This window comes from Leptomonas pyrrhocoris, assembly GCF_001293395.1.
Source record: "Leptomonas pyrrhocoris isolate H10 chromosome Unknown, whole genome shotgun sequence".
NCBI classification, from domain to species: Eukaryota; Euglenozoa; class Kinetoplastea; order Trypanosomatida; family Trypanosomatidae; genus Leptomonas; species Leptomonas pyrrhocoris.
In genome coordinates, this window is record NW_015438370.1 from 543,628 (window position 1) to 567,512 (window position 23,885).

Consider the following 23,885-nt stretch of genomic DNA (forward strand, 5'->3'; position numbering starts at 1 on the left):
GGTAAAAAGCGTAAAAGCGCTGAATACCTCGTCGTGGCAGGAAACTCTCTTCTATTACAAGACAAAATTAATGACGAGGACAGAAAGCAGAGGAAAAATAAACAAATAAAAAACCAGCAATCGCAGCCCCCTCACGACCGCAGGAGGGACGTTTGCTCGCCCGATGCGAGGGCGTCAAACGTCGTGTAGTGCACGCCGTCGCTGTGCGTCGCCCGAAGGGTTGGGCACGCCGTTAGCCACAGCGCCACCCCTACACGTGACGCTGCGGTGCGGAGCCGCGACAGCAGGCCGCGCCTCTGTGCGGCGGAGGAGCCGACGGCGCCGCCGCTGCTGCTCCTCAAGTTCTCCGTCACCGTCTGCACCATCGGATCACCAGCGGGGCTGAACAGATCGAGGAAGTTGAGCCAAGGACCCAAATCGTACGGGCTGCGGTACGCAACGCTCGTGGAGCGGTACACGTGGTGCCGCTTCTCGTCCACGTAGATCGACTCAATCACGGTGGTGTTCTCGAGCACGAGGCGTCGGTTGAAGTAAATGAAGAAGGTCATGCAGAAAAACATTGTGATGGAGATGCCGAGCACCATGACGGTGGGGTAGGAGGTGAGCAGCACGCCGGACGGACCGTAGGGCATGCGCAAACGCTGCAGCTCACGCGCCAGCGTCTCGTTCGCCGGAGACCGCAGCCACTGCTGGTAGAGCGTGTCGCGCCGTGTCGTGTAGCGGTGCTGCCGCGCCATGCCGCAGCCGACAAAGCCGGTGGCGAGCAGCGTGCCGAGCCACAACCACGCAATAAACAGCAGAAAGTACCGCTGGTTCTCCACGTCCACGCAGTTGTTGATCCACGGGCAGTGGTGGTCCATCTTGGCGACGCACTCATTGCAAATGGCGCAGTGATGCTCGCGGGGCGCTTTCAGCCGTCGACAGTGACGGCAGTAGCGACGCGGCGCGTCCAACACACGCGCGGCGCGCTGACGCGGGCCACAGCGCTCCGCCGTCGCCGCCAACAACTCCAACTCGCGTAGGACGTTCATAGGCGCCACTGTGGAGGAAGAGGCGGCACCGCAACTGCACACAGAAAGTCGGCTGCAGCGCTGTTTTGGGCACGAGTGGGCCAGCGTGCGACACACACGTGTTCCTCCAGCTTCGAATAGCCGCCGCCAACAGTGAGGTACACACCGGCCAGGCGGAAAGGCGGCTAAACAGTACGACAAGAACAACGGTCGAGTTCGTCGCCCGTGATCGCCGTCCTCACTCGCCTCCTCCACCTCCACCTCCATAGCGTCGTCGAGCTGCGGGGAAATCTTTGGAAAAGGGGAAAAAGACGCTGCCGCACGTGGCGGGGTAGCTGCTGTGTTCGGCACTGCTGCTCCACCTGCACGCACACCGCTGGTGTTGCTGTTATTATTCTGCGGTGTTGGACTTGGTGGGACCGCCTCACGAAAGACGCGCATCACCTGAATACCCCCAAAGCGACTCGGTGGTGCCGGTGCCGCACCTGCCGCTGCTGCCGCCGCTGTCGACGGTTTCCTCGACGACATCCCTGCCGACGTGTGAAGGGACAAGCCACTCCCCGACTGCGACGTCGGTGCGTTGAAGGTGTGCGCTGTGGAATGCGAGTCCAGCCCCACCTGCCGATGCTGCCACGACGAGAAGGGCTGCCGGGTGTGCCCATCAGCGGCAGCTTCGCTCACAGCCGCGGCATTAGCGTCGTCTTCACCGCTCACGTCGTCTTCATCGTCGCTCGAGTTGTCCGCCGGGAGTGCCGCAGGATCTGCCCCGTACGGATCTCGATAGACATACCCCGCCGGGGCCGTTCCCACCCGCCGCGAAAACGCCGTCGCGCAGAAGTAGTTGAAGTACACATTGAAAGAGACGAACACCACAAGCGACTGCAGAAGGTAGTACGGCGCCGACCGCGGCGTCGTCAGGACCGGCGCGACATTGCGTGCGATCGTGACCACGGTAAAGGTGACCAGCGTCATGCCGAGAAGGATGACGAACCAGCTCAGCACCCGCGCCGCCACGTTGAAGGAGCGGGCAAACCAGCGCTGCTGTAGGGTGAGCCACATCGCAGCGAGGAAGTTGTGCCGCTTCAGCGCGTAGTTGAGGAGCGCTCCGTTGTCCATGGTGTTTTTTTTTTAGGGTTTCTGTGGGGGAAAAACCAACGCTAATTTGTTCCGGAGTACAGCATATAAAGGAAGAAGTATATAGATGAAGAATTGAACAATATGAGGTGCAAACTCCGGGCGATTAGCACGACAAGCAAACGAGTTTTGGCAGAATAAGGGAAAAAAAACTTCGCCGCCGCCTATTTTTAATAGGCAGCCGCGGAATCCACAAACGTTTCGCGGAATGCGCTACCCAACGCAACTGCACGTTGTCCGCGCAGTCTCCACTCACTGGCGAGACGCGTAGCAAGCGCAGAAACACACACGCACTCGCTGCAAAGCAAAAGAAGAAAAACACCGACCGGCAGACGAAATGGAGATGGAGATGGCTAGAGAGAGAGAGAGAGATGGACCTCTTGCAAAAATCATGAGAATAGCCATTTCTGTAGTTTCTCTTTTCTCCCACGTTGGGTATCGCTCAGTGATGCACATCGTGGAGCGACGCATGGAGTACCCAGAAAAAAGTAGCTGCCGCTCCTGAATGAGAAAGCAGATAATAATAGCTGACAAAACTCCCCTGTTTCTTTTTATCTTAAAGAAGAGGTTCGAAACGAATGAGAGGCGTCAACATCTTTTTTTTGTCTCTTCCCTCGTTGGCACTTCTTGTCGGCTCAGGACGGTGACTTGAAGCCGCACACGCGTATGCAAAGACGATAAGAGAGGTACTTCAGGCCCCAACATGAAGCGTTTGAAAAGAGAGCAAAAAAAACAAAGCAAATCAAAGCACCACCTATTCTTTTCCATGCTTCGCGGATTCGAGTGCTGTCTGTCCGCCGTCCCTCCCCTTCGCGTAACGCTTCGATGGCGCGCGCTTCGGCGGATCGCGCGACTTGCGCCTCCTTCGCAAGTCTCGAATGTACGCCCGCATCAGCCCGTATTTGGTCGCCGGCCCGGTTAGGTAGAACAAGTACTCGTAGCTGTAGATGCCACCGGCGTGGTCGTCGGAGAAGACAAAGCGCAGGGCGTAGTTGCCCATAGGCACGATCTGCGCAATCGAAATCCCGCGACGGCCGTAAATGACGATATCCCGTGAGCCGAGTGCACCATCAGTGCTGGGGGTGTAGGCGCGGAGGTACTCCGCCAGTGCACGCGTGCGCAGCAGCGGCGGCGTCGTCGTCCCTTCGCTGTTGTCGGTCTCCGCAACCGCAGCACACACAGAAGGTGATGAAGGAGACGATGATGGCGAAGAAGAGGGAGCGGATGGCGCGGTCGCGGTGCTACGATCGGGAAAGCTCGGCGACGCCGTTGGAGGAGGGGGAGACTGCCCGCCCGCGGATACGCCGCGCATCAGCTCGGCCGCCTCCGCCGGCCAGGTAAACTCCACGTACTGGCGGGACCGGTCGACTTTGACGCTCGTGGGGACGAGGCGCTGCTTCACTGCGCGCTGCCTTGCCAGCCGCTCGGCGAGGTTCTGCGAGAGGGCGTGCTGCGGCTCAATCGTGCGCCGCGGCTCCGTGACGAGCTTCTCATCTGCCAGCCACACTGCTTCTGTGAGCTGCGTTACTTTGGCCGTGACAGAGTCGCCGAGCTTGCGGAGGAGGGAAGTGTAGGGGCGTGCGCTGATGAACGTGGCCGCTGCTGCTGACGATGCAACGAGGACTGGATGACGGAGAGTGTGTCCGCTGAGGCGTCGAGGTCGCAGCGGCAGCAGCAGCCGTGGAACCACGGAGGCCCTACACGACATGCATGAAAGGAAAGTGGAAGAGCCGCGCCGCTGCGCCGCTCTTTGCTTCCGTGAAACGTCAGATAGTGTGGAATCCTTCCAAAGAACAACAACAACAAAAACTTACGCGTCACATGAATTGCAGTAGAGGGAAAGCGAAGGAAAGGCGATAACAGTGATACTACTGTGGCGTGGACTCGTAGAATGACGGGGCTTTCTGGAGATGCGCACTCCACCAAAGCCTCGGTTCAGTGACAAGCCGCACCTACCATTACGCAGATAAACAATCCCCATCACACACGCAAGGGGCAGCCGCATAGTTCGTATGTAACGCGTGGCACGGCGAGCCGATTTCGCTCCCCCGTTTCCCTATTCTGTCTTCTATTATCTTTCTCTTCCTTTTGTTGTTGTTGTTGATGTAACTACCGTTCATCTGTGACTACGCAAATGGACACTTGGAGCGCCCGAAAGAGCCCTGGGACAACGTGGTGAAGAGTACGACGGAGCCACAACCCATTCCCCCCCCCCTCTCCCCACCAGTTACCGGCGAGCGGGAGAGCTGCGCCACGTCCACCGTCGCTCGCGCATGCCCTCGATGATGCCGTTCTCCCTCACCGCGTCCTGCTCCGACGTCCCCCAGAGCTTCTTGCGCCGCCGACACACATAGCGCTCGAACCACCAGTCGCCCACCGCGGAGGGGACGGTGTAGTAGAGAGCGCAGAAGGCGTTCCGTACGAGAAAGCGATCAAGGTGCATGCCCACCCGGCACATCGCGGCGTAGTTGGTGGAGACCAGCAAATCCGTCTCGTCCGGGCGCACCAATCGCGCACTGGCCGTGGCAGACGCGTGCGGCGCCGACGACGACGCCGAGTTGTGGAAGAGCGCGTGATCGTCCGCGGCGAGTCCGCCAGGCCGCACGCGGGCCAGGAAGCTCGCCGTCTGCGAAGGCACCTTCTCGATAAACACCACAACCAAATCTTCCGGGGTGGGCAGCACCGCCAATGCCATCGACGGCGTCGCGGCAGACGCGCCGGATGACCTACTCATCTTCACGGAGCGTTGAAAGAAGGAGCGATGAATGTCGGTGCCCTCTGGGGAGTCGAGCGAGGCGCAGTGAATGCGGTGACGGTCCAAGCCCTCCGCCATCTCCTGCTCTACCTCGCTTGAGGCGTAATTCATGAAGCTGAAGAAGCTGAAGTTGCGCTCGAGGACGTAGCGGACACGCGCCTGGCACATGAGACAGTGCCCATCGAAGACGAGAAGGTTTCGAGGGAGTCGCGGTAGGAGCTGCTTGTAATGGACGCCCCTGAAGCGTTTGATTGGCATATTGCTGTGCTTCTTCTTTCTTATTTAGCATGTTTTTGCTTGTTTGTTTGCTTCGTCTTGGCGGACCGCTGCGGAGGAGTTCGCCCAAGTCAAACACGCAGGAGAGAAGGTGAGGAGTGGAAAACAAGAAGAAGCTTCATGACATCTTTTTTCTTCTTTTCTTCTTTTTTTGAAGAGGCGATCTTGACGGGTGCGATGCAGCTTTGAGCTTCTCAGCGGCCACCGCAGTGCGCACCGTGGTGGTGAAGTATGGGTGCTTTCTATACTGTCGAGGTGTCTTGGGCCGCTCGTTGGCTAACGAGTTGGTTTAAACATACACTTTTCATACTATACATTTTTGTTTTCCTTCATGTGTGCTTCAAGTACCAACATATCCAAGTAAACAAATGTTTTCTTCCTTTGGCTTAGTGTGCGCGCGGACACCGGTGAGACGACGTGCATCTCCCGCATCCGTACGACACCTTCGCGATCCACATTCGTCGTGCCAACCACGGAGAGCAAGCGCCGGTGCCGCCTTCCCCCCCCCCCCCCCCACCGGCCGCTCCACGCGTGTATTCCTCGTGCGTCGGAGGGAGCCATCCAACATCACCAGGGGTGCTCCACATAAACCCCCCAAAAAGCCCGATCACCAACCAACGACCCGCCCGTTCACAGTAAGTAAAAACAATAAAAGAAAAACTCTAGTCGACTACTCTCAGATCAGGAAGGAAGGAAGAAGAAAGGAGAAAGGGGAAAGATCAATAAAGTGCAAAACAGTGTCGTTACATCCCTGTATCGTTTTCATTTTCCTTTAAGGGTAGACGGCGTTATTTTCTTTTTATATTTGTTTTTGAACCATTGAGAACTTTACGAAAGGGAGTTTCTTGCAGACTCAGATCGTCTGCATTTCCACCTCGTGGGGTTGGAAAAGGGGCGGGACGGTGGGGAAAAAGAAAACAGCCTTTCCTGGAGAGAGGTCGACTGGAGGGGAGAGAAAGAGAAAGGGCTAGTAGTACAATATGAAGCTTTTGATTCATCTCCCGGCGATTTTTTCCTGGCGCAAGAGTTCAGAAAAAAGGAAAAAATATATATATGAAGGTTAAAGCGGCGCGTCAACGAATTGTGGGGAAGGGTCACCGTCGGCGGTGCTGAAAGCAAACGCGCAAAAGTATCGGTCAGACAGCTGAGGTGCAAAGAGAGTGAGCTGGGGGAAAAAGGCCAATAAAAACAAGATTTCACCCGTCGGCTTCCTCTCCTCTCCTCTTTCGATTCCTTTACATTTTCTTTTTTACAGCTTCTCTTGGTCGTACTTCTCCTTGTGCGCCGCGTAATGCGCCATCATCTGCGCTTTCTGCCGCTCCAGCTCCGGCGTCAAGTTCTCAAACACATCGTCGCAGAGGCTCGTCACCGGCCAGGGCGGCAGCTTCTCCTGCCGCCGCAGCTCACTCAGCACCTCCTTGCGCGTCGCCTCAATAACCTGCTGCGACTGCTCCGGCGTCCACCACCCACGATCCGTCACGAAGCGCTCAAAGCGCGCGATCGGGCTAAACGTCTCGGTGAAGTACTCAATCTCATCCCGAGCGCGGTAGGCCGTGCTGTCGTCCGACGTCGAGTGGTGCGACACGCGGTAGGCGAGCGCCTCGATCAGTACGGGGGTGCGCTGGTCCAAGATCATCTCCCGCGCCTTTCGCACGGTGTGGTAGACGGCCAGGGCGTCCGCGCCATCCACGCGCGCCGCCGGGAGGCCGTAGCCCACCGCACGGCCGAGGATGCCGTCGCCCATGTATTGGTTGTGGGTGGGGGTCGAGATGGCGTAGCCGTTGTTGCGCACAAAGAAGAGCGCGTGCGAGCCCATCGTTGCGGCGAAGTTCAGCCCGGCGTGGAAGTCGCCCTCGCTCGCCGCGCCCTCGCCAAAGAAGACGGCGGAGATGCGCGCGTCGGGCGCGGTGGAGAGCCGCGTATCCGGTGGCAGACTCTTCTGCAGTGCTTCGTTCTCGAGCCGAAAGGCGTAGCCGGCGCCGGCGCCGTGCGGGATCTGCGTCGCCAGCGGTGAGCTGACCATCTGCACATGCAGCCGTTTGCTGCCGTAGTGTATCGGCATCTGCCGGCCCTTCATGTCGCACTCGCAATTGCCCATGCATTGCGCGATGAACTCCGGAATGGTGTAGCCGCGGTAGGTGAGGATGCCCGACTCGCGGTACTGCAGGAACAGCTCATCGTTGCTGGCCAGTCCGGCCGCCGCACCGATCACCGCCGCCTCCTCGCCGAACATCGTCATGTAGAAGGAAATACGGCCCTGGCGCTGCGCCTCCAGCATGATCTTGTCCATCGTGTTGTGCACCAGCATCGTCCGCAGCATATGCTCGATCACGACGCGGGAGATGACGCTGACTTCGCCGCCGACGCGATAGCGAAACACCTCGCCGCCGTCGGCGCCTTGCAGTTCGGCGGTGGCCCCATCATCCACCACCGTCTCTGCCTCCGCGTTCTTGCCTGTGGCGCCGTCTAGGGCGACACGTCCGTCGAGATCCAACACATGAAAAATCGGCGCGGCCGGGTCGGCCTCGTCGTTGAAGGTCAGCGCGCGCGTCGTCACTGGGCCGTCTTTGAAGTCGACGTTCCACACCTTCTGCACCTGGCGGAAGGCGTCGCTGATGGAGGTGCGCGTAACAATCGCGGCTGCCACCGCGTCGCACCGGAGAAGACGAGACAGGCGATGCATCGAAAGAAAAAAGCCGTAGAGAAAATAATAATATAGAAGAAGAAACCGTGTGAATCTCTCACGTACACCACGCAACTCCTACCGCTGATGAACTACGGTGACCCGTGAGTGTGCGTGAGCTTGTGAGCGTGTTCCGTGATCGGCAAAGGAGAACGCTACAACGAGTGTTTATATACACAGGAGGAAGGCAGGAGAACAGAAGCGATGTGGAAGAAGGCCTCTTTGCTGGCGGAAGAAGAGGAGGAGGACGCGGCCGGGAAAGGTGGGTTTTCGCGATGAAACTGAAGCAACGGCGGCTGCTCCACGAAGCAGCAACAAAGAACAGAGAAGGAGAGACGCGCCTGTTTGAAAAAGGCAGGAAGAAAGACTAGACAGGAAAAGCGCGTGAAGTTTCGTTTTAGTATATATATGTGTGTGTGTGGCCGCCCTAGACAACGCGTGCACACACACCGCAGCTGAATACGACTCGAAAAACAATAAAATGAACTCGCGAATGAAGGTGCTCTAACCAGTGTTGTGAGGACATCACAATTTGAAAACGAGCGAAATGCGGAGTGAAAGCAACGACGTCCGACCACCGAAGAAAAGAGGGCGAAATTTATGTACATAAACGGGGGGAAAAAACCGTAGGCATCAAGAGAGCGGGAAGGTGGATAACAGCGGTAATAAACGAGAGGGACACAGAAGTTGCTGCCAGCATTCCACTTTAGCGTGGAAGCAGACCCGAAAAACTTTCTTACGAGTAGTTGTCCACGAGTGCAACATGGGACAAGGTCGTGTTCGCGAAAAAGCACTTCCGCAGCCTTTTCCTTTCTGCGGAGGAGGCGGGGAGGAGGTCATGTGAACGAGTCCGTTGCGGCTGAGCGAGGACAACGGCAGCAGCAGCAGCAACCAAACATCGCCGAAAGTGAGTGTATCGTCTCTTTTCTTTCGCCGCTTTAGATTCGGCGCTACCTTCGATTCGAGGTGGTAGATGCACACAAATATATATATATATATATATATCCATATACCCTTCGTCTCTCTTCCTTGTTTTCTTTGTTTGGAGGGTTTCCTCGTAGGTGAGTGAGCGTGTGCTGCCGCTATATGTCTTGCCACGGCGGCGCCAAGCAGGCGTTGCGGTCACTATCATCTATACATAAAAAGGCGGGAAAAGGCCAAACAGGCAAGGAACCATCGCCGTCCAACGCGTCAGGGCTCAATGGAAAGCTGTGCAAACACCCTCACAAACACAAATGCAAGTGCATAGCTAGTGTACATTGAAAGAAGAAAAATACAAAAAAAACACTCAAATCGTCGAGACAAAGTAGCGGGAGCCCACGACAACGCGCCAAAGCTATTCCGCTGTTGCGATGAACGGACGTGCATCGACTCGGAATTCATCAAGAGGTATCACACCCACACCCGGAGGCGAGGGATACGAATAAAAAAGCCCCCTCTCCCCCACCTTACGCCTCGGTGAGGTCGTCGTTGTAGTACAGGTGAATAGCAGGGACGTAGTAATCCGCATTCAGCCCTAACGACTCAAAAGAGTCCGCCTCGTCGACAATGCCGTTTTGCTCTAGCGTGAGGGACATGTCTAGCTCCCGCGGCTCCGGGTCCAGCCGCACCCACGTGTAGCTCCGCGCGTGTGCGTTGACGGGCAGGTAGCGCTCCTGCAGGAGCTGCTCTAACGTCTCCTCCGCACACACCTCCAGCGTTGTCTCGTCCCCAGTAAGGGTGTTCACGAGGCGAATGCGACGCGTGCGGCTGGTCAGGGCCCCAACGACGTAGCTCGGGTCCTTCCACCACGGCGTCTCGTAGCTCAAATCGATCTTAGAGTCAGGGTAGATGGTGGGCATGTGCGGCACGCGGCCCAGCGGCATGGCATAGGTTCGCATGCCGCTATTCACGTCTACGCAGGTTTTAAAATCGTCCGTCTCCGCGTCCCACCAGTGCGAGATGTCGGTGCCGGCGACCTGAATGAGGGGCTTCGTCAGCGGCGCAACGCGGGGATTCGCCCTGTAGGCGCGAATCAACGAGGTGAGGTCGAGAATCTTGCCGTTGAGGGAGACGTACGCGTCATCGTCGTAGGCGTGCTCTCGCACCTCCATGGCGGTGTAAAAGCGGGACATGCGTAGATGAACAAATATATATATATATTTCTCTGTATTTCTCTGTGCGGGCGCGGAGAACAGAAAGGAAGGCAACGCTACGGCACTGACGCGTCAACGGTGTGATCGGCCGCTGCTTTTGTGAATAGTTATGTACGATGACCTACACAACACGAGCAGAGAAGACAAATAACGCGGGAGGAGGAGGGGAAGGGGGAGAGAAGTACGCATTGACATGTAGAGAAATCGGATTAAAGTGGTTGAAAGAAGAATAATAAAAAGAAAAGTGTCGTTTCATTGAATGTTTCCGTTATTGAGAACTCACACGCCCCGCAACGGTGCGCGCCGCAGCACTGCGCCCCTACACCTCAAAGACGAAAATGACGCCCCCTTTCTCTTTATTTCCTCCCAAACTGAACAACGACAAAAAACAAACCAACAACCAAGAAGACTCGGATTCGTTTTTGAGGATCATGTTTCGTGCGTAACGCGTTTTTCGTGGAAAAGCAGCGGCACGTGGCGGTCGTAATCCTCTGCCTCTTGATGCTTTCGTTGACAGCGCGACTGCTTCTCCATCACAGAAGCATCGAAGAGGCCCAGCCGTCCCGGTTGTGCACCACCACCGTCGCTGCTGCTGTCTCGCACGGCGCCTCCGCCGCGTCGCCGTAGCACACACTCCACTCATACCACACCCGCCGCTGCGCCGCGTTCGTCTTGCGCGCCAGGTCAACGTGCAACGCCACCACGCCACTCTTCCTCTTCGCGGCGGCCTCCACCTCGTGTAGCTCCCGCTGCTGCGTCGGCTCCAGCGTAAACGTGCAGGGGAACCAGCTGTACATGTCCGCCGTGCGCTGCATCGGGGCAGTGGAAATGGTGACCGCCGGCGAGGTCGGCGACTGATAGAGGACGCAGGAGAAATAACCCGCCAGCCCGCTGCAGCGACCGCAAGGGGGCACCGTGAAGGTAAGGTGCGCGCAGCGCTCCATCGAGGTGGCATTCATAGCGGTAGCAGCCGTAGTACTACTACTACCGCTACAACCACCATTGCTTGGCGCAGAGTCCGGCGACGCTCGAGCACGAAGGGCGTCGTGCGCAAAGTCGTGCGTGAAGCTCCAACACGGCTGCGGCGCCGCCAGGGTGACCCCGCGATTGAGGTTCGTGACGAGCAGGGAGTGGTACAGGGCGGCATGGCGATCGGGGCAGTGCGGCAGGGCCACCGTCAGCCCTTTCCCCGCCGCCTCGGACACCGCCTCCTCCAGCGAGACCGACATGAGCGGCGCCACCCACGCCGTGTACTGCTGCGGGATGCAGGTGAGGTGGGCATTGCGGTGCAGGCCGCGGCGGTCCTGAAGCGTGAGGAGCTGCTCGTGAAAGCTCTCGAGACACTCGGGGCTCAACTCGTTATCGCCGAGGCTGCCGAGCAGCTCCGACACAACGACGTCGCAGAGGCCAAAGTCGGGCGGCAGCACCACCGATCCGTCCTGCGCCGCCCGCGCGATGTGGCGGCCGTCGACCACCAGCACCTCCAACGTGTGTCCAAAGGTGTAGGCGAGCTGTGCCCACTCCGGCTCACTCGCCCACCGCATGCGGGTGAAGGCGGCTGCGGGGCGGTTCTTTTCCATCGCGAAGATGCGCAGCCGCACGCCGAGGGCAGAGACGGCGTGCAGGCACTCGTCGATCAGCGGGCCCCGCCCGCACCCGAGCAGCACCAGGTGCAGCACCCGCTCATCGGAGGACGGCGTCGGCACCGCGCGCATCACCCCATGCCGGTCGAAAAACTCTTTGTTTTGAAACGCGTGCTGCCGTGCCGGTCCATCCTCGTACCAGTCCCGCACGTAGCGGTAGATTGCCTCGCGGTACTGCCGGTACTTCCGCGCATCGCGCTCGAAGACTTCGTAGACGCCGCTGGAGAGCTGATGGCTCAGCGGCTGGAGCGGCAGCTGCAGTTGGCCCTCGAACGGCGCGAAGACGTCACGCGTCGGCTCCTCGACAGCCTTGAAGTACAGGTAGTTCATCAGTGGATACTGGTCAAAGAAGCCGCGGTCAAACAAGGGTAGGGCGCGGCGCCGCATCAGCTCCACGAGAAAGGTCAGCACACTGACAAAGGGCGGGTAGCCGCCGGCCCAGCGGGCGGCGCTGAGAGGGGAGAGGTCCTCGGGCATCTCGTACACGTACCGGCGATGCTGCACGTCTGACAGCTGCGTGTCCGCCGCGTCCGCCTGCTCACTGGGGAAGGGACTCCCCATGGCACTGAGTCCATACGGCCCTGCCACCGTCATCGCAGCCGCAGCCGACGCATCATCAGGCGTGCGTTGCAGTTCGATGCCCAGCTCCTCTCCCCAGTCCGTTCGCGAGCCATTTGCCGCGCTAGAGCACGCGCTCCTGTCCATCTCGTTCTCGTCCGTCTCGGGCAGACGCGCCGACGACGACCGACGAGAGACGTTGTACGGAGGGGGTGCGTGCAGGGGATAGAAATCACCATCATCATTAGCATTATTATCGTCATCGTCATCACCGTGGTGGCCGGGACGGGGGTGCTCTTCGTCGCCTTCTGCGGCCAGCGGGTCCCCCTCCTCGCCGGTCACCGCCGAGTTCAGCGCGGCCGACGTGTTCAGCGACGCGGCGGCGGCACCACCCGGGCGGTAGTGCCGGTGCTGCTGCGGAGTTACGCCGTGCGGTGCCATGCAGGCAAACAACAACGGCGCGGAAGGGCACTCAAAGCACACCACTTGCTCACCAAACCACTCGCTTGGCAGCAGCATGCGAGGGTGCCACGAGGAGAAGTACAGCATCGTCACGAGCGATGACACCGCCTCCGTGTGCACAGTGTCGCTAGTGGACGGGTGAGGTCCCGCGGCAAGCGGAGGAGAAGGGCTGCCGCTGCCGGTGCCGGCTACACTACAGGGCGGGTTGATTTCATACACGACTTTGCGGTCGGGTGTGGAGTGGCGTGTGTAACCGTAAAGGACGGCCTGGCGCAGTCGCTGCATCTGATAGCGGTGCGCAGGATTGCAGCCATCGCAGCGCACCCACACCTTAACGTCGGAGCCTTGACGGATGTAGGTGAGGAGAGCGTCCGCGGCGAGACACGCAAGGCGAGCGTTGCGCTGACCGTCTTCATCGGGAGACAAGATCGTGGTACGGCCCTCACCAGCCGTGCGTGCCGCGGCGTCGTTATCCGCCGTTGCCGTCGGCGCCGCTCTCGTCACGGCACCAACCACCTCCTCTTGATCATCTACATCACTGTCGCTCACAGCAGCGGCCCACGGCAGCTCACGTGCGTAAAACGGCAAGGGCACCTGTACGGCGCGTAGGCACATAAAGCTCGCCAGCTCGAGCTGCTCGCGGATGCGCTGCCGCTGCTCTCGTGTTGACCAGTTCGTCTCCGTCACGACGCCGTTCATCGCCTGGCACCACTCTGACGGCGTCTGCAACACGTTCCATGCACTCACCACTTCCCTGTGCCACGCGTCCTGCGCGAGCTGCGCGTTGGACGTGAACTCGGTCGGCTGCACCGGACCAAAGAGGAGGTGATAGAAGGGTAAACCGTCTGCTGCGCTCTCCCTGTCCATCTCCGTCTGTGGCGCCGCTTCCGTGCGGCCCCCCTTGTTTGGTTCGTCCTCGACTACGCTTGCGCACGGTCGTGGCGCAGCGAGATTCGGGAGGCGACCGAGAAAACACGTCCCGAAAAGGGCACCTAACATCCGAGTTTGCTTAATTGAGCGCAGCAGCTGCGGCTCCCCCGTAATGCCGTAAAGTCGCAGCGCACCCGGCTGAAACACCCCTGTCGTGGCCCACTGCCGCTGAAGGCGCTCACGGCCGTAGAGGCAGTAATCCTCCTCCACGGCGGAGGCCGTGTCTCGTGCGCCGGAGCCGTTGCTGATGCCACCACCGTCGAGAGACATGGCGCTGATGGAAGACGATGAGTAGAGAACGAATGAAAGAAAAACAAAAATAGAGAGGGAGAGAGATCAGTTGTGGTTGACTCAACGATAACTGAAGGCACAGTGTTGTGCCGCTTTCACCTGATGGCAGTCGTGTCCGACTGCGCTAGTCGAGGAAGGTACGATGAAACGGAAAGAGGAGAAAAAAAAAGTAGATAAAGCGAACCCAATGCAGTGCTGACGTGGGAACACCACACAGGCACACACACACACACAGGCAGGTCAAAACAACGCCGATGCGGCGAAGCTCAAGAAGTTGAGGTGACGCAGCTCCGTTTTTTTTTTCTTTAAAACAGCTATGAAGGCAGCGAAGTGAAACCACAGAGACAACCCCTGCGTAGATGCTTAGCTATTTCCTATCAACGCGCTTTCCTTGCCTTCATGAACAACGTTCTTCAAAGAAAAGAAAAAAAACAGATCTGAAAGGAAGAGCAGGAGAAGAATGTGTGCAGCGAAGTGAGGAAGAAGAAGTGGCCATGTCAGTGGAACGCAACTGAGATGCGCAACCGCAGCGCAACGAAACCTCTTCGCGTGGCGTCCTTTATTATCATTATCATTATTTTCTTTTCCACTGGGAAATTGCAGCGAGTGCTTCGATGCTGAGGAAACAAAAATACACATCAAAAATACAAGAGTCCTGCAAAGCACCAAACATTGAACGCTTTATTTGTCTTCGAAGGCAACGCCTGCGCTCATCCCGACTCGCTTCCCACTTTCTCTCTCTCTCTGTGTGGAACTGCTAGGTGCATCCATCGCTGCGTCCTTGCGACACCATATTGTATGAAGCCAACAACAAAGAACCGAAATATCGTCGAGTTGTTTGACGTTACGCCGCAGAAGTCAGCAAATGCTTGCGATCGTTAATCAGTTCCATGACGCTCTGATTGCTGAGCACGGTGTCGCCGCGCGCGGGCTGCCGCGACGAAGCGCTCAGCGCCGGTGCCGGCGCTGTCGTCGAGAGAGCGGATGAAAAGCTCGGCTGAAGGGAACTCGATGGAACGAATGGCGCTCCGGCACCGGCGCCGATGCCGCGCCGCTTCAGCTCCTCCAAGCGCTGCCACTGTGATTCTAGCCTCGCCAGCTCGTGCCGCAGAGACAGAGGTGCGGAGGTGGGCGACGCCGGCGACGCTGCTTGTGATGGCGGTCGTGTTGGGGCAGCGGCGTAGCGTTGCTCGGACGGTGGTATGCGCCGCGGCTGTGGATAGCCTAGGTTGCCGCCGTCATCATCTTCAGACCGACACTCTGGTGTGGCCGGGTGCTTCCGCGGTGGCCCGCTGCCTGTCAGTTCTTCGTCACCTTTTACGGGGGACAGCAGTACCTCTTCGTAGCGATGCCGCAGGCGGTGATAGAGATCTTCTATGCGGGCCAAATAGGCCTCCGCCGTCGACAGCACACGTTGCACGCGACGGTCTTCTTCCTCCGTCACCTCTGCTCCTCCGTCTTCTCCTGCCGCTACTACTTTGTTTGCATCGGTGTAGATTTGAACTGCTGAATCGGGCGGTGCGGCATGTCGTTGTCGGCTGAAGGGCACTGCGTTTGCAGAGTGGATTTCGTGCCGCGGTCGATGCTCTTCGTGGAGAGACTCCGTGCGCTCGCTGGAGGGCAGCGCGCGGCGACGCACCGGTCGCACCGGCGGTGATACCGTGGTGTGCAACGGACCAGTTTGTGCGTGTTTTACCTGTTTGCCGCGTTGGGCCGCAGCAGACGTCGCAGAGGCTGCAGTGGAGTCTGCAGTCGTCTGGGTCGACGAGTTGGTGCGATTACCTGTACTGTTGTTGCCGCGGCTGCCGCCGGTGCCTCCGCGCGGGATCGGCGTGGGCGTCTCTACCGACCCGACCGGGGCGGCAAACCTTTTCGGCTGCTGCTGATGTCGATGTGGCGGGGTGTGCGGTGCGGCCCATTCTCGCCGCGGAGGCGAATACGAAGACGTGCTGGAAGATGACTCCCTGTCACTATCTCCGCTGTCGCTGTCGCTCTCACTGTCACGGCTGCCCGATGAGCTGCGTGGCTTATTGAAAGGTGGAAAGCTTGGCAGCCCCATCGCCTGTAAAAACCACCACGGAGGAAGCGGAGGTGGAGGGAAAAGATCGAGGTTGTGGTGACTGCCCGGGTGTTGGGATGGCGGCAAATCTGCAGTAGGTTGTGGAGGCAATGTACGCGGTGGCATGGGGAAGGTGGAGGGCAGAGGGAGCTGCTCCGGTGCGGGCCAGGGCAAACCAAGCGAGGGAGACGAGGCGCGTGCCGCTGCCGCTGTCGTTGTCTTCTTGATGGCGTTGGGCAGATCCTGATTGAATCGCTGCTGGTGCTGCGGATGAGCTGTGAGATGTGCGTATGGGTAGGTTGGCGCGTAGCCATCGTTCACGTCAGCAACGTACAGAGCGGGAAGGCCATGGATGGGCGGAGGCGGGATCCAAGGAATGTTGGGCAGGGAAAAGGGAAAGGTCCCTTGGCGACTGCAAGGAGGAGGAGGATCTGTGCTACGGCGTCGTGGAGCCGAGCGTTGCCTTTTATCCTTCCTCCCTGCGTAACTCTCGTCACGCTCGGATGTGTGCTGCGCTACGGCTGCTGCTGCTGCGGTGGGTGCGGCGTAGGGGAATGGCGGAGGAAACGGGTAGCTCCATGGGTAGTTCGCCGCGCCTGCTTCCGGCGTCGGCTGCGAGACAGAACGCCGGCTCTGGCTGTGGCTGTCACTCCGGCTCTTACTTGTGCCACCGCTGCTGCTGGTGGTGGTCGTCTTGGTGCCCTGACTTGGCGGAGGGGAAGGGGCAGAGGGAATGGACGAAGGAAGCTCTTGAAAACCTTCACTCCCCTCCGCCGCCTCCGCCATGTGTGCTCGGTGGTGTTGAAATGCTGGCGGAGCTCTTCCAGGCACGGCGGCGTCGTGGCGGCTAGTGGTGGCCGTGGTGGAATGCGAGCTCTGCGACCGAGACCCCGAGAAGCGAATGGCTGAGCTCATCCTATCTAAATACTTCTAAAAAAAAGGGGGAAGAGGGGAAGAAGTGTATTGGATCTAACAGAAAAGAGTTGTAACAGCGCCGGTTTCTCCGGCTAATCTAAGTAGAATAATATTGATAATGATAATAACACCAAGAAAACAACAGTTTTAAGACACCTGTTTCTACCAACTGTATGACCGTACCGTGTGGAGAAGGTGACGATGGTGTACGATGAGCGATGCTGCCGAGTTGTCTCTATGCATTGAAGAAGAAGAAAGGAGAGGAAAGAGGAGGAGAGAAGCAACCACCGATAAGTGCAGACGAGACCAAGGTGTGAGGAAAAAAACAAAGATTGTCTTTTTCATAACGGGCTAGGTCATCTTTACCCGCGACACCTGCAAGCAGTTGCTTCAAAATAACGCCTTACGTCGTGGGCCGAAAGCCGCAGAAGAACCCAAATTCCTCACGCCTTCGTCGCGGTTTTGCAGTGATGACCACCACGGTGACGTCGCTTTTCTCTCACTCTCTTGGTGAAAGAGTTGCTTTCATGTTTTTGCGCATACGAATGTGCGGTCAGGGAACGGCTGGAAGCTGGCACGCGCAGACGCGTGTGTGAGTGCGTGGGTGCACAGAGAGCGTAAAAGCGCTGTGATCCACGGAGGGACACGACAACAACAAAAAACCCCAACACAAAACCGCACGAGCCTCCCTTAAATGACAACAATAATAAGAAACGCCACTGGACCGCTGCCCCCCCCCCCTCCCCCTCCTACAATTCCAGCGGTGCCGACTAACAGCTTACGGAAGTATGTGAAGACGAACAGCAAAAGCGACTCCTGCATTCATACATTTCTTTATTAAATAAGCGAGTGATGTCCGCTACGCGGTGTTCCCTGCGCTACTTGGGTACAGCAAGAGAGCAATAAGAAAAACCGTGAGAGAGTGGACGTCGTCGCAACCGAGCCACACCTTCGTACACGCGAAACCCAAACTCGCTTCCAGATCAACATTGAAAGACACTGGATCGACTTACCCCTCCTTCGTTTCCGGTGCGAGTGGGTTCTCCACCATGTGCCGGGCGCAGAGGTCCGCCATCATCGCCTCGCCCTCCGCCACGCCAGCCGCGTCGTCGTGTCTGCGGCACCAGCTGACGTACTTGCGGCACGTCGTCACGGCCTGCGCCACATCGCCGATGCCCTCAAAGCACGTTAGGATCGACTGCAGCGTCGACTTGACCAGATTGAAGTCGCTCTCATCGATGTGCAGGTTTAATCCCTCGATCAGGATGTCCAGCGCCTTCGCAAAGCGCTCCTTCGCCTCCGCCGTCTCGCCCTTCGCGGCCAGTGCACTGCCCTGTAGCGTGATGCTCTGACCAATGCCGGTGAGGACCGAGCGACGGAGGTTCACCGCGGCGACGGCCTGCATCGGCATGGCGGACTTCGCGTCCACGTCAATCCACTTCAGCACCTTCTGCAGCAGCTCCTCTGCCTCCGCCCCTTCACCTTGCTTGCACAGTGTAAAGCCAATGAACACCTCAATCTCTGCCACCTGCGCCTTGTCCTGCAGCTCGGGTTTTACGCCCTGCAGCAGCGAGCTGCGGGCCCGCTCCGCGCAGCGCAGGGCGTCGTCGTACTGCTGCAGATTGTAGTGCGCCTGCGAGGCCTCCATGCAGAGAAGGCATTCACACTGGATGGGCGCGTTCGCAGCGCCAATCTCCTCTAGCATCTGCAGACCCGTCTCGACGTGCTCGAGGAGAACCTTGTAGCTGCCCGCAGCACGAGCCGCGTCCACCTCGGCCGACAGCGCGTTCCACTTCGCCATGTTCGCCAAATCACGCTGCACCACGTCGTCGTTCAGTGTAAACGCCTCCACATTCACAGCGGACGCCGGCGCTGCGGACGGCGCTGCGGCGTATGTGGCGACGTCTGGACCGGTGCTGCTGCCGCTGTCCGTTTTGTTGACGTTGCCGCTGCAGTGGCGTCGTGCGAAGTGCAGGTGGGAAGAGGAGACCGTGAGAGACGCCACGGACAGCGGTGTTTGTGTCATCAGAGTGGTGCATCCAAGCACTCCCGCCGCGGGCCGGCGCATGGACGAGATAAGGACGCGCTTTGCAAACATTGCGCGGGATGTGTGTGTTTGCGTGCGTGGCTTGACTCGCAGAAGCAGCTACGATAATTAAAGAAGGGCCTTCGCTTTCGGTGGTTTCTACAGTGAAAACGGCGAGGAAGCACGTGAGATGAACCGACGGGAGGGAGAGGGAAGGGGGGAGAGGAAGGGAAGTGAGGAGTGGGAGAGTACACATGCGTACAGCAGATGAAAGAGAAAAATGCTGCACCGTGTGGATCCACGCCCTCCAACGCATTTGCAGCTGACACTCAAAGCATCGCCTTTGCCATTGGTATTGTTGTCGCTGCGTGCGTGAGAGGGGAGCGGGGCCAACGAGAGGGGGTGAAGACGCATCTGTCGCCCTTTTGGTCTTCAAAACTGCCGCTGATAAAAACAAAAACAAACTGCGTTTAACGTGGTGACCGACGTGGTGAACTTCGTAAAGATCAGAAAAGTCAGGTGGAAGACAACGGCGGTGCTCTACGATAAATCCAGCAAAACAAAAAGAAGAAGAAAGCTACAAAGATCGACGCAGATGCAGAACTGGTACAAGTGAAAGAAGGAAACAACAGTCTTATCCGTGCCTCCGCCGAACGTGCCGACTTCATGCGAAAAGGACGGAGCACATCGACGAAGTAGCTGAATCTGAAGGAGTGTGAAGTAGAAGCAATCAATACAAATATATATGTTATGAAGAGTCAGTTCTTTCTTCTTCAAAAAGTGAAGGTACAATACAAATAGGTGAGGATGGTTCATGTACAAGGAAGTTCGTCTCTCATTCCGCTGACTTCTAGGAAAAAGGAAAAAATCAAAAAAAAAAATGGTGCGCGATGATGAAAACCAAGAAGCGAGTAAAGCAAGCACCTCACAGCACCACACAACCACATATCCCACAGCAACCACACCAACGAAGCAGCAGTTACACGTCATCAACGGAAGAGCACGACGGGAAGTACACCATGCAGACATCCAAGATAAGAAAGTGAGCGAAAAGAGGCGTTTCTGTTCAGTAGAAGGCGTTCTTGACTTCACCGTTCGAAGATGGAATCATCACAGACCGAGTTTTCACTTTTCTCTACTGCAGCCTCCTCGCGGCTCCCTTCACCGCTACAGCAGAAAGTGCTGCTGCCACGCGCTCACCTCCTCCGCGTATTGCAGCAGCTCCGCCCGAGTCCGGTGGTCCGCCTCGCGCTTCAGCGCCTCACACAACGCGTTGCTGCGCTGCAGTGAAGTCGCGTAGTAATCGGCGAGCTGTGCGGTGTGGCGTGACATGACCCGTGCGGGTACCTGCGCCTCGTTCGCCGCCGCCTCCATCAGCGTCGCGTAGGCCGCACGGTAGCGCTCGTTCTCGTCCCGCACGCGCCGCAGCAGATCCGTCTTCTCCGCCTTCGCTGTCTTCATCGACGCTTTCAACGAGCCCCGCATGGCGTTCATCTGCACATCATACTCGTGCCGCATGCGTCGCCGCAGCAGCTGCTGCATGTCGCCGAGATAGCGAGCCGCGCGCAGCCGCTCGATTTTGCGGTCACGCTGCACCGCCTCGCTGTGCTGCTGCGGGCGGTGCATGAAGAAGTCGCGCTCTTGGCGAGTGAGGGGCGGTTCGACCGCCAGGCGGTGATGCCGTGCGAGTTGCCGCGGTGGTGAATGCTGCTGTTGTTGCTGCGGTGATATGTTCGCCCTCGTGTAAGGCAGTGGTGGAGGGTGTTGGGTTGGCGTAGCCGTTTGTGCTGAGGCCGTCTGCCCTTCTGCCGTCACAGCAGCACCAGTGGGAAGAGGACCCGCCTCCTCGCCTGCGTGCACGCCACCATCCTCCTGTCGGTCCTTTGCAGTGTCTTTCTCAGGCGGATTGCGATGCAGGCGAGAGCCGTAGCGCTCTTTTTCCGCTGCTGCTGTCGCTGCTGCCTTGGGCGGTGAGAGCGGCTGCGCTACAAAAGCCTGCCGATGACATCCCTCTTGCGCGTCCAGGGCCTCCCCCAGACGCTGACAGCGACGTACGATGTCGTGGGCGTGATGCTGTACGTACTGCGCATCCGTCGTGGGCCTGCGTGCCCGGCCTGCGGGGGTCGGCGACGCTTTATTTCCTTTCGCTGCTGCTGCTGCTGCGGCGGCGGGCTGCTGGGCCGCCGGCTTGCGGTTCGCCGTGGCGTCCCCCACGGCGCCGCCCTTCTGTACCTCACGCGGACCGGCGTGCAGCGGAGACGACGACGACGTGGTGGCGGTGGTGGTGATCGACGGAGCTGCCGGATCCGATCGCGTCGGTCGGCCGCGGTGGACCGGGTCTCCCTTGGCGTATCGCACCTCCGACGACGGCGTCGTCACGACGGAGTGGAGCACCGCGTTGCCTTCTTCGCTTTTCGGGGTATTCAGTGCGGGGTAGACAAGGTCGCGGTACCACTCCGCCACCAGCTCATCCGTTGGGATGGCGGAGGAGTCGAGGTAGTAGCTGACGGACGAGGGCGACTCCTCACCGTCGTGCGGGTTCATCATTCCCGCCGCAGCAGCCGCAGCAGCATCTGTAATATTGGGGTTCACGTGTTGCTGCGGTGACGCTTGCGTGCCACCGCCAGACGGGTCGAACAACCCGCCGTTTAACGGAGGAGCCCGTCCGACGTAGAAGTCATTCAGGCTGTGGCGGTGATGCTGGTTCGCCGCGAGGGCAACCAGGACGGGATTCGCAAAAGGGTAGCCGGCAGCTCTGTCTCCCATCGCTGGATACTGCTGTGGTGGTGAAGGCTGCTGCTGCAGAGCCGCGTGGCTCGGCATCACCTCGGCCACCGTGTAGCCCATAGGCACGTAGGCGCCACTGCTGTTTCGAGCAAGACCGCAGTCTTCGCCCGCCCCAGCACCGTCGTTGCTGGGGATCAGCGCGGGAACGCCCTGCGTGGCCTGATTGGCGGCTTGCGCAGAGGTCATCGTGTCCGCGTTCACGGGTGCGGCAGCCCCAGCAGTAGCAAGATAGGGAGCTCCCACCGATAGCCCGCTTTGATGCTGCTGTAGCTGCTGCTGTCGCCGCATATCCTCGGCTACCTGCACAAACACCATAATGAGGCGGCTAATGTGGTCCTCATTCAGCTTCACCACCTCCTCTGCCGCAATGCCCTCTAGCGAGTAGGGGTGCTGCCGGAGCTGCTCCAGCACGAGCGTCACGTTGCGCCGCCGCTTCTCGGCCGTGTTGGGCGAGCGGTCGATGCCGGCGATGCTGCAGTCAAAGAGACGCTGATAGAGCAGCACGAAGAAGCTCGAGGTGCACTGACGAATGCTTGTGACCTTATTGCCGATGGCGCAGAAGGTGAGGAGATCGTTGGCGTGGGCGAGGATCTGCTGGCGCTGCACCTCCTTTGCGTAGGCCGCCACCTCGTCTTCGGGCGGCAGCGCGGGCGACAGCGTTGATGAAGGCGCCGGTGGCGGAAACGCAGTGGGCGGCGTGGCAAAGGCACCACTGACGTTGCTGTTCGTCACCGCCGCCGCTGCAGCAGCCGCCTTCGACGATGCCATCACAGCCGTATTAGCGTGGTACGGATGGCTATTGTTGTCGCCCATCACATAACCCACCTCCGCAGCGGCTGACGCAGACGCGGCGGCGGCTTGAATGCTGACGGAGGAAACCGGATTCGCCTTGCGCGCCGCACGTGGCGGCCGAGTGCCGGCGTCTGCAGCTTTCCCGGCTGAGGAGGCCGGTAGAACGACAGCTGCTGCAGCCACCGCTGACTGACCACCACCACCACCACGATCGCCATCACCACCGTCACTGCCTGATGTAGAAAGGGAGGAGGGCGTGGGTGGCGAAGAGGACGACGAAGAATTTGTGTTGTGCTGCGTGGCCGGCGTTCTGCGTAGAGGGACAGTGAAGGACGGACGCTGCAGTGCCGGGGCCGGCGTTGCTGAGGAAGCTGTAAAAGGCATCAACGACTTTTGAACTGCGACACGCAAGGAGGCAGACGAGGAGGAGGACGTGGATGTTGCTTGGGTGCGTGCAGCGTGCGGGTTTGTGTAGTTGGCCTGTTGAGGCGGTCGACGTCCGCCGGTGCCGCTACCGCCGCTGCTGCCGCTGCTGCTACCGACAGCAATGGGCATTGCACTTGGCAGACGTAGAAAGAAAGAAACAACTACGAAAGGGTACAGGAGTGGCTACGTCCGTCTGGGTCTATGAAGAAGTAGCCGTTGATATATCAAATGGAAGCGAAGACGCGTCAGGTCAAATGCAAAGCCGGTTGGTTAGAAACCTCCCCCCTTCCGGAACAAACGAAGATCCAAAATGAGGTTGTGCTGAGGAGCACGGAAGAGGACAGAGTGTACTTCGTCGAAGAGCACTGCAAATCAGCGTCTCTTTCTTTTCCCTTTTAAATAACGCAAGAAGACGTACCGCTCTCTCTTGCTCTCGGTGTATATGCTTGCCGATGTTGATTCTACCACCAACTTCGCCAAATAGAGAAGCGATAGGGGGGAAGGTAGAAAGCGTTGTGCCCGCGTGTGTGTGGTGGCAATTACATCTTCGCAAGTGCGCGGCGCCCAGTAAAAGAATGGTATTCGTTATTATTGATGGTGGAGAGAAGAAATCGCAAAGGGGTTGCAAGAGGGAAACGGGAGGGGTCAAAACACGGAAAAACTGCTCCATGAAACACAAACAAAGCGGACATATACACTTTCGAAAATAGATAAAGCACCCGCTCCGAAAGCGACGAAGACTCCTTCTCTGGCACAGTGGCAGCCGAATACGACGCCGAAAAAACAGAAGAGAAGAAGAAAGCGGATGCGCAGTTCACCTTGACTCATCGGCTTAACGTCTTGGAGAGTATCGCGATGGTGTGATGTGCGGCTCGCTTGCCACGCATCTGCCCTCGCCCCTCCCCTCGCTCGCTCTCTTCGTACTCGTGTACCGGCAGAGGAGGTCATCGCACCTCCGCCTCGCGGTGAAGAATTTAGCAATGAAATGTTTTCTGTTTTTTCT

The 23,885-nt window shown here is 58.6% G+C and overlaps 9 protein-coding genes across 11 annotated transcripts; all 9 read right to left on the minus strand.

The window, feature by feature from the left end:
- Positions 1-131: 131 nt before the first annotated feature.
- ABB37_06460 (zinc finger domain-like protein) lies at positions 132-2,442 on the minus strand (the record flags this gene model as incomplete). The annotated part of the gene is made up of 1 exon (XM_015804788.1): positions 132-2,442. The coding sequence occupies exon 1, from the start codon at positions 2,124-2,126 to the stop codon at positions 132-134; it is 1,995 nt and encodes a 664-aa protein (XP_015656766.1). The 5' UTR covers positions 2,127-2,442.
- A 456-nt stretch (positions 2,443-2,898) lies between these two features.
- On the minus strand, positions 2,899-3,954 carry ABB37_06461 (putative mitochondrial hypothetical protein; the record flags this gene model as incomplete). Of its 2 annotated transcripts, none has more annotated exons than XM_015804790.1 (1): positions 2,899-3,954. In XM_015804790.1, the coding sequence occupies exon 1, from the start codon at positions 3,850-3,852 to the stop codon at positions 2,899-2,901; it is 954 nt and encodes a 317-aa protein (XP_015656768.1). In that variant the 5' UTR covers positions 3,853-3,954. The 2 variants fall into 2 exon arrangements, with proteins under 2 accessions (XP_015656768.1, XP_015656767.1); XM_015804789.1 differs by having other exon boundaries at positions 2,899-3,928.
- A 417-nt stretch (positions 3,955-4,371) lies between these two features.
- Positions 4,372-5,226, minus strand: ABB37_06462 (putative mitochondrial hypothetical protein; the record flags this gene model as incomplete). The annotated part of the gene is made up of 1 exon (XM_015804791.1): positions 4,372-5,226. Exon 1 carries the CDS (start codon positions 5,155-5,157, stop codon positions 4,372-4,374), a length of 786 nt encoding a protein of 261 aa, XP_015656769.1. The 5' UTR covers positions 5,158-5,226.
- A 1,198-nt stretch (positions 5,227-6,424) lies between these two features.
- On the minus strand, positions 6,425-8,363 carry ABB37_06463 (putative 2-oxoisovalerate dehydrogenase alpha subunit; the record flags this gene model as incomplete). 2 transcript variants are annotated; one of them, XM_015804793.1, is made up of 1 exon in its annotated part: positions 6,425-8,363. In XM_015804793.1, exon 1 carries the CDS (start codon positions 7,856-7,858, stop codon positions 6,425-6,427), a length of 1,434 nt encoding a protein of 477 aa, XP_015656771.1. In that variant the 5' UTR covers positions 7,859-8,363. The 2 variants fall into 2 exon arrangements, with proteins under 2 accessions (XP_015656771.1, XP_015656770.1); XM_015804792.1 differs by having other exon boundaries at positions 6,425-8,014.
- Positions 8,364-9,306: 943 nt separating this feature from the next.
- On the minus strand, positions 9,307-10,115 carry ABB37_06464 (hypothetical protein; the record flags this gene model as incomplete). The annotated part of the gene is made up of 1 exon (XM_015804794.1): positions 9,307-10,115. The coding sequence occupies exon 1, from the start codon at positions 9,970-9,972 to the stop codon at positions 9,307-9,309; it is 666 nt and encodes a 221-aa protein (XP_015656772.1). The 5' UTR covers positions 9,973-10,115.
- A 411-nt stretch (positions 10,116-10,526) lies between these two features.
- ABB37_06465 (arginine N-methyltransferase type II putative (PRMT5)) lies at positions 10,527-13,856 on the minus strand (the record flags this gene model as incomplete). The annotated part of the gene is made up of 1 exon (XM_015804795.1): positions 10,527-13,856. One exon carries the CDS (start codon positions 13,854-13,856, stop codon positions 10,527-10,529), a length of 3,330 nt encoding a protein of 1,109 aa, XP_015656773.1.
- Positions 13,857-14,721: 865 nt separating this feature from the next.
- Positions 14,722-17,087, minus strand: ABB37_06466 (hypothetical protein; the record flags this gene model as incomplete). The annotated part of the gene is made up of 1 exon (XM_015804796.1): positions 14,722-17,087. Exon 1 carries the CDS (start codon positions 15,934-15,936, stop codon positions 14,722-14,724), a length of 1,215 nt encoding a protein of 404 aa, XP_015656774.1. The 5' UTR covers positions 15,937-17,087.
- Positions 17,088-17,860: 773 nt separating this feature from the next.
- Positions 17,861-19,037, minus strand: ABB37_06467 (putative mitochondrial hypothetical protein; the record flags this gene model as incomplete). Its single annotated transcript, XM_015804797.1, has 1 exon — positions 17,861-19,037. Exon 1 carries the CDS (start codon positions 18,947-18,949, stop codon positions 17,861-17,863), a length of 1,089 nt encoding a protein of 362 aa, XP_015656775.1. The 5' UTR covers positions 18,950-19,037.
- A 1,007-nt stretch (positions 19,038-20,044) lies between these two features.
- ABB37_06468 (hypothetical protein) lies at positions 20,045-23,428 on the minus strand (the record flags this gene model as incomplete). The annotated part of the gene is made up of 1 exon (XM_015804798.1): positions 20,045-23,428. Exon 1 carries the CDS (start codon positions 23,009-23,011, stop codon positions 20,045-20,047), a length of 2,967 nt encoding a protein of 988 aa, XP_015656776.1. The 5' UTR covers positions 23,012-23,428.
- Positions 23,429-23,885: the final 457 nt, after the last annotated feature.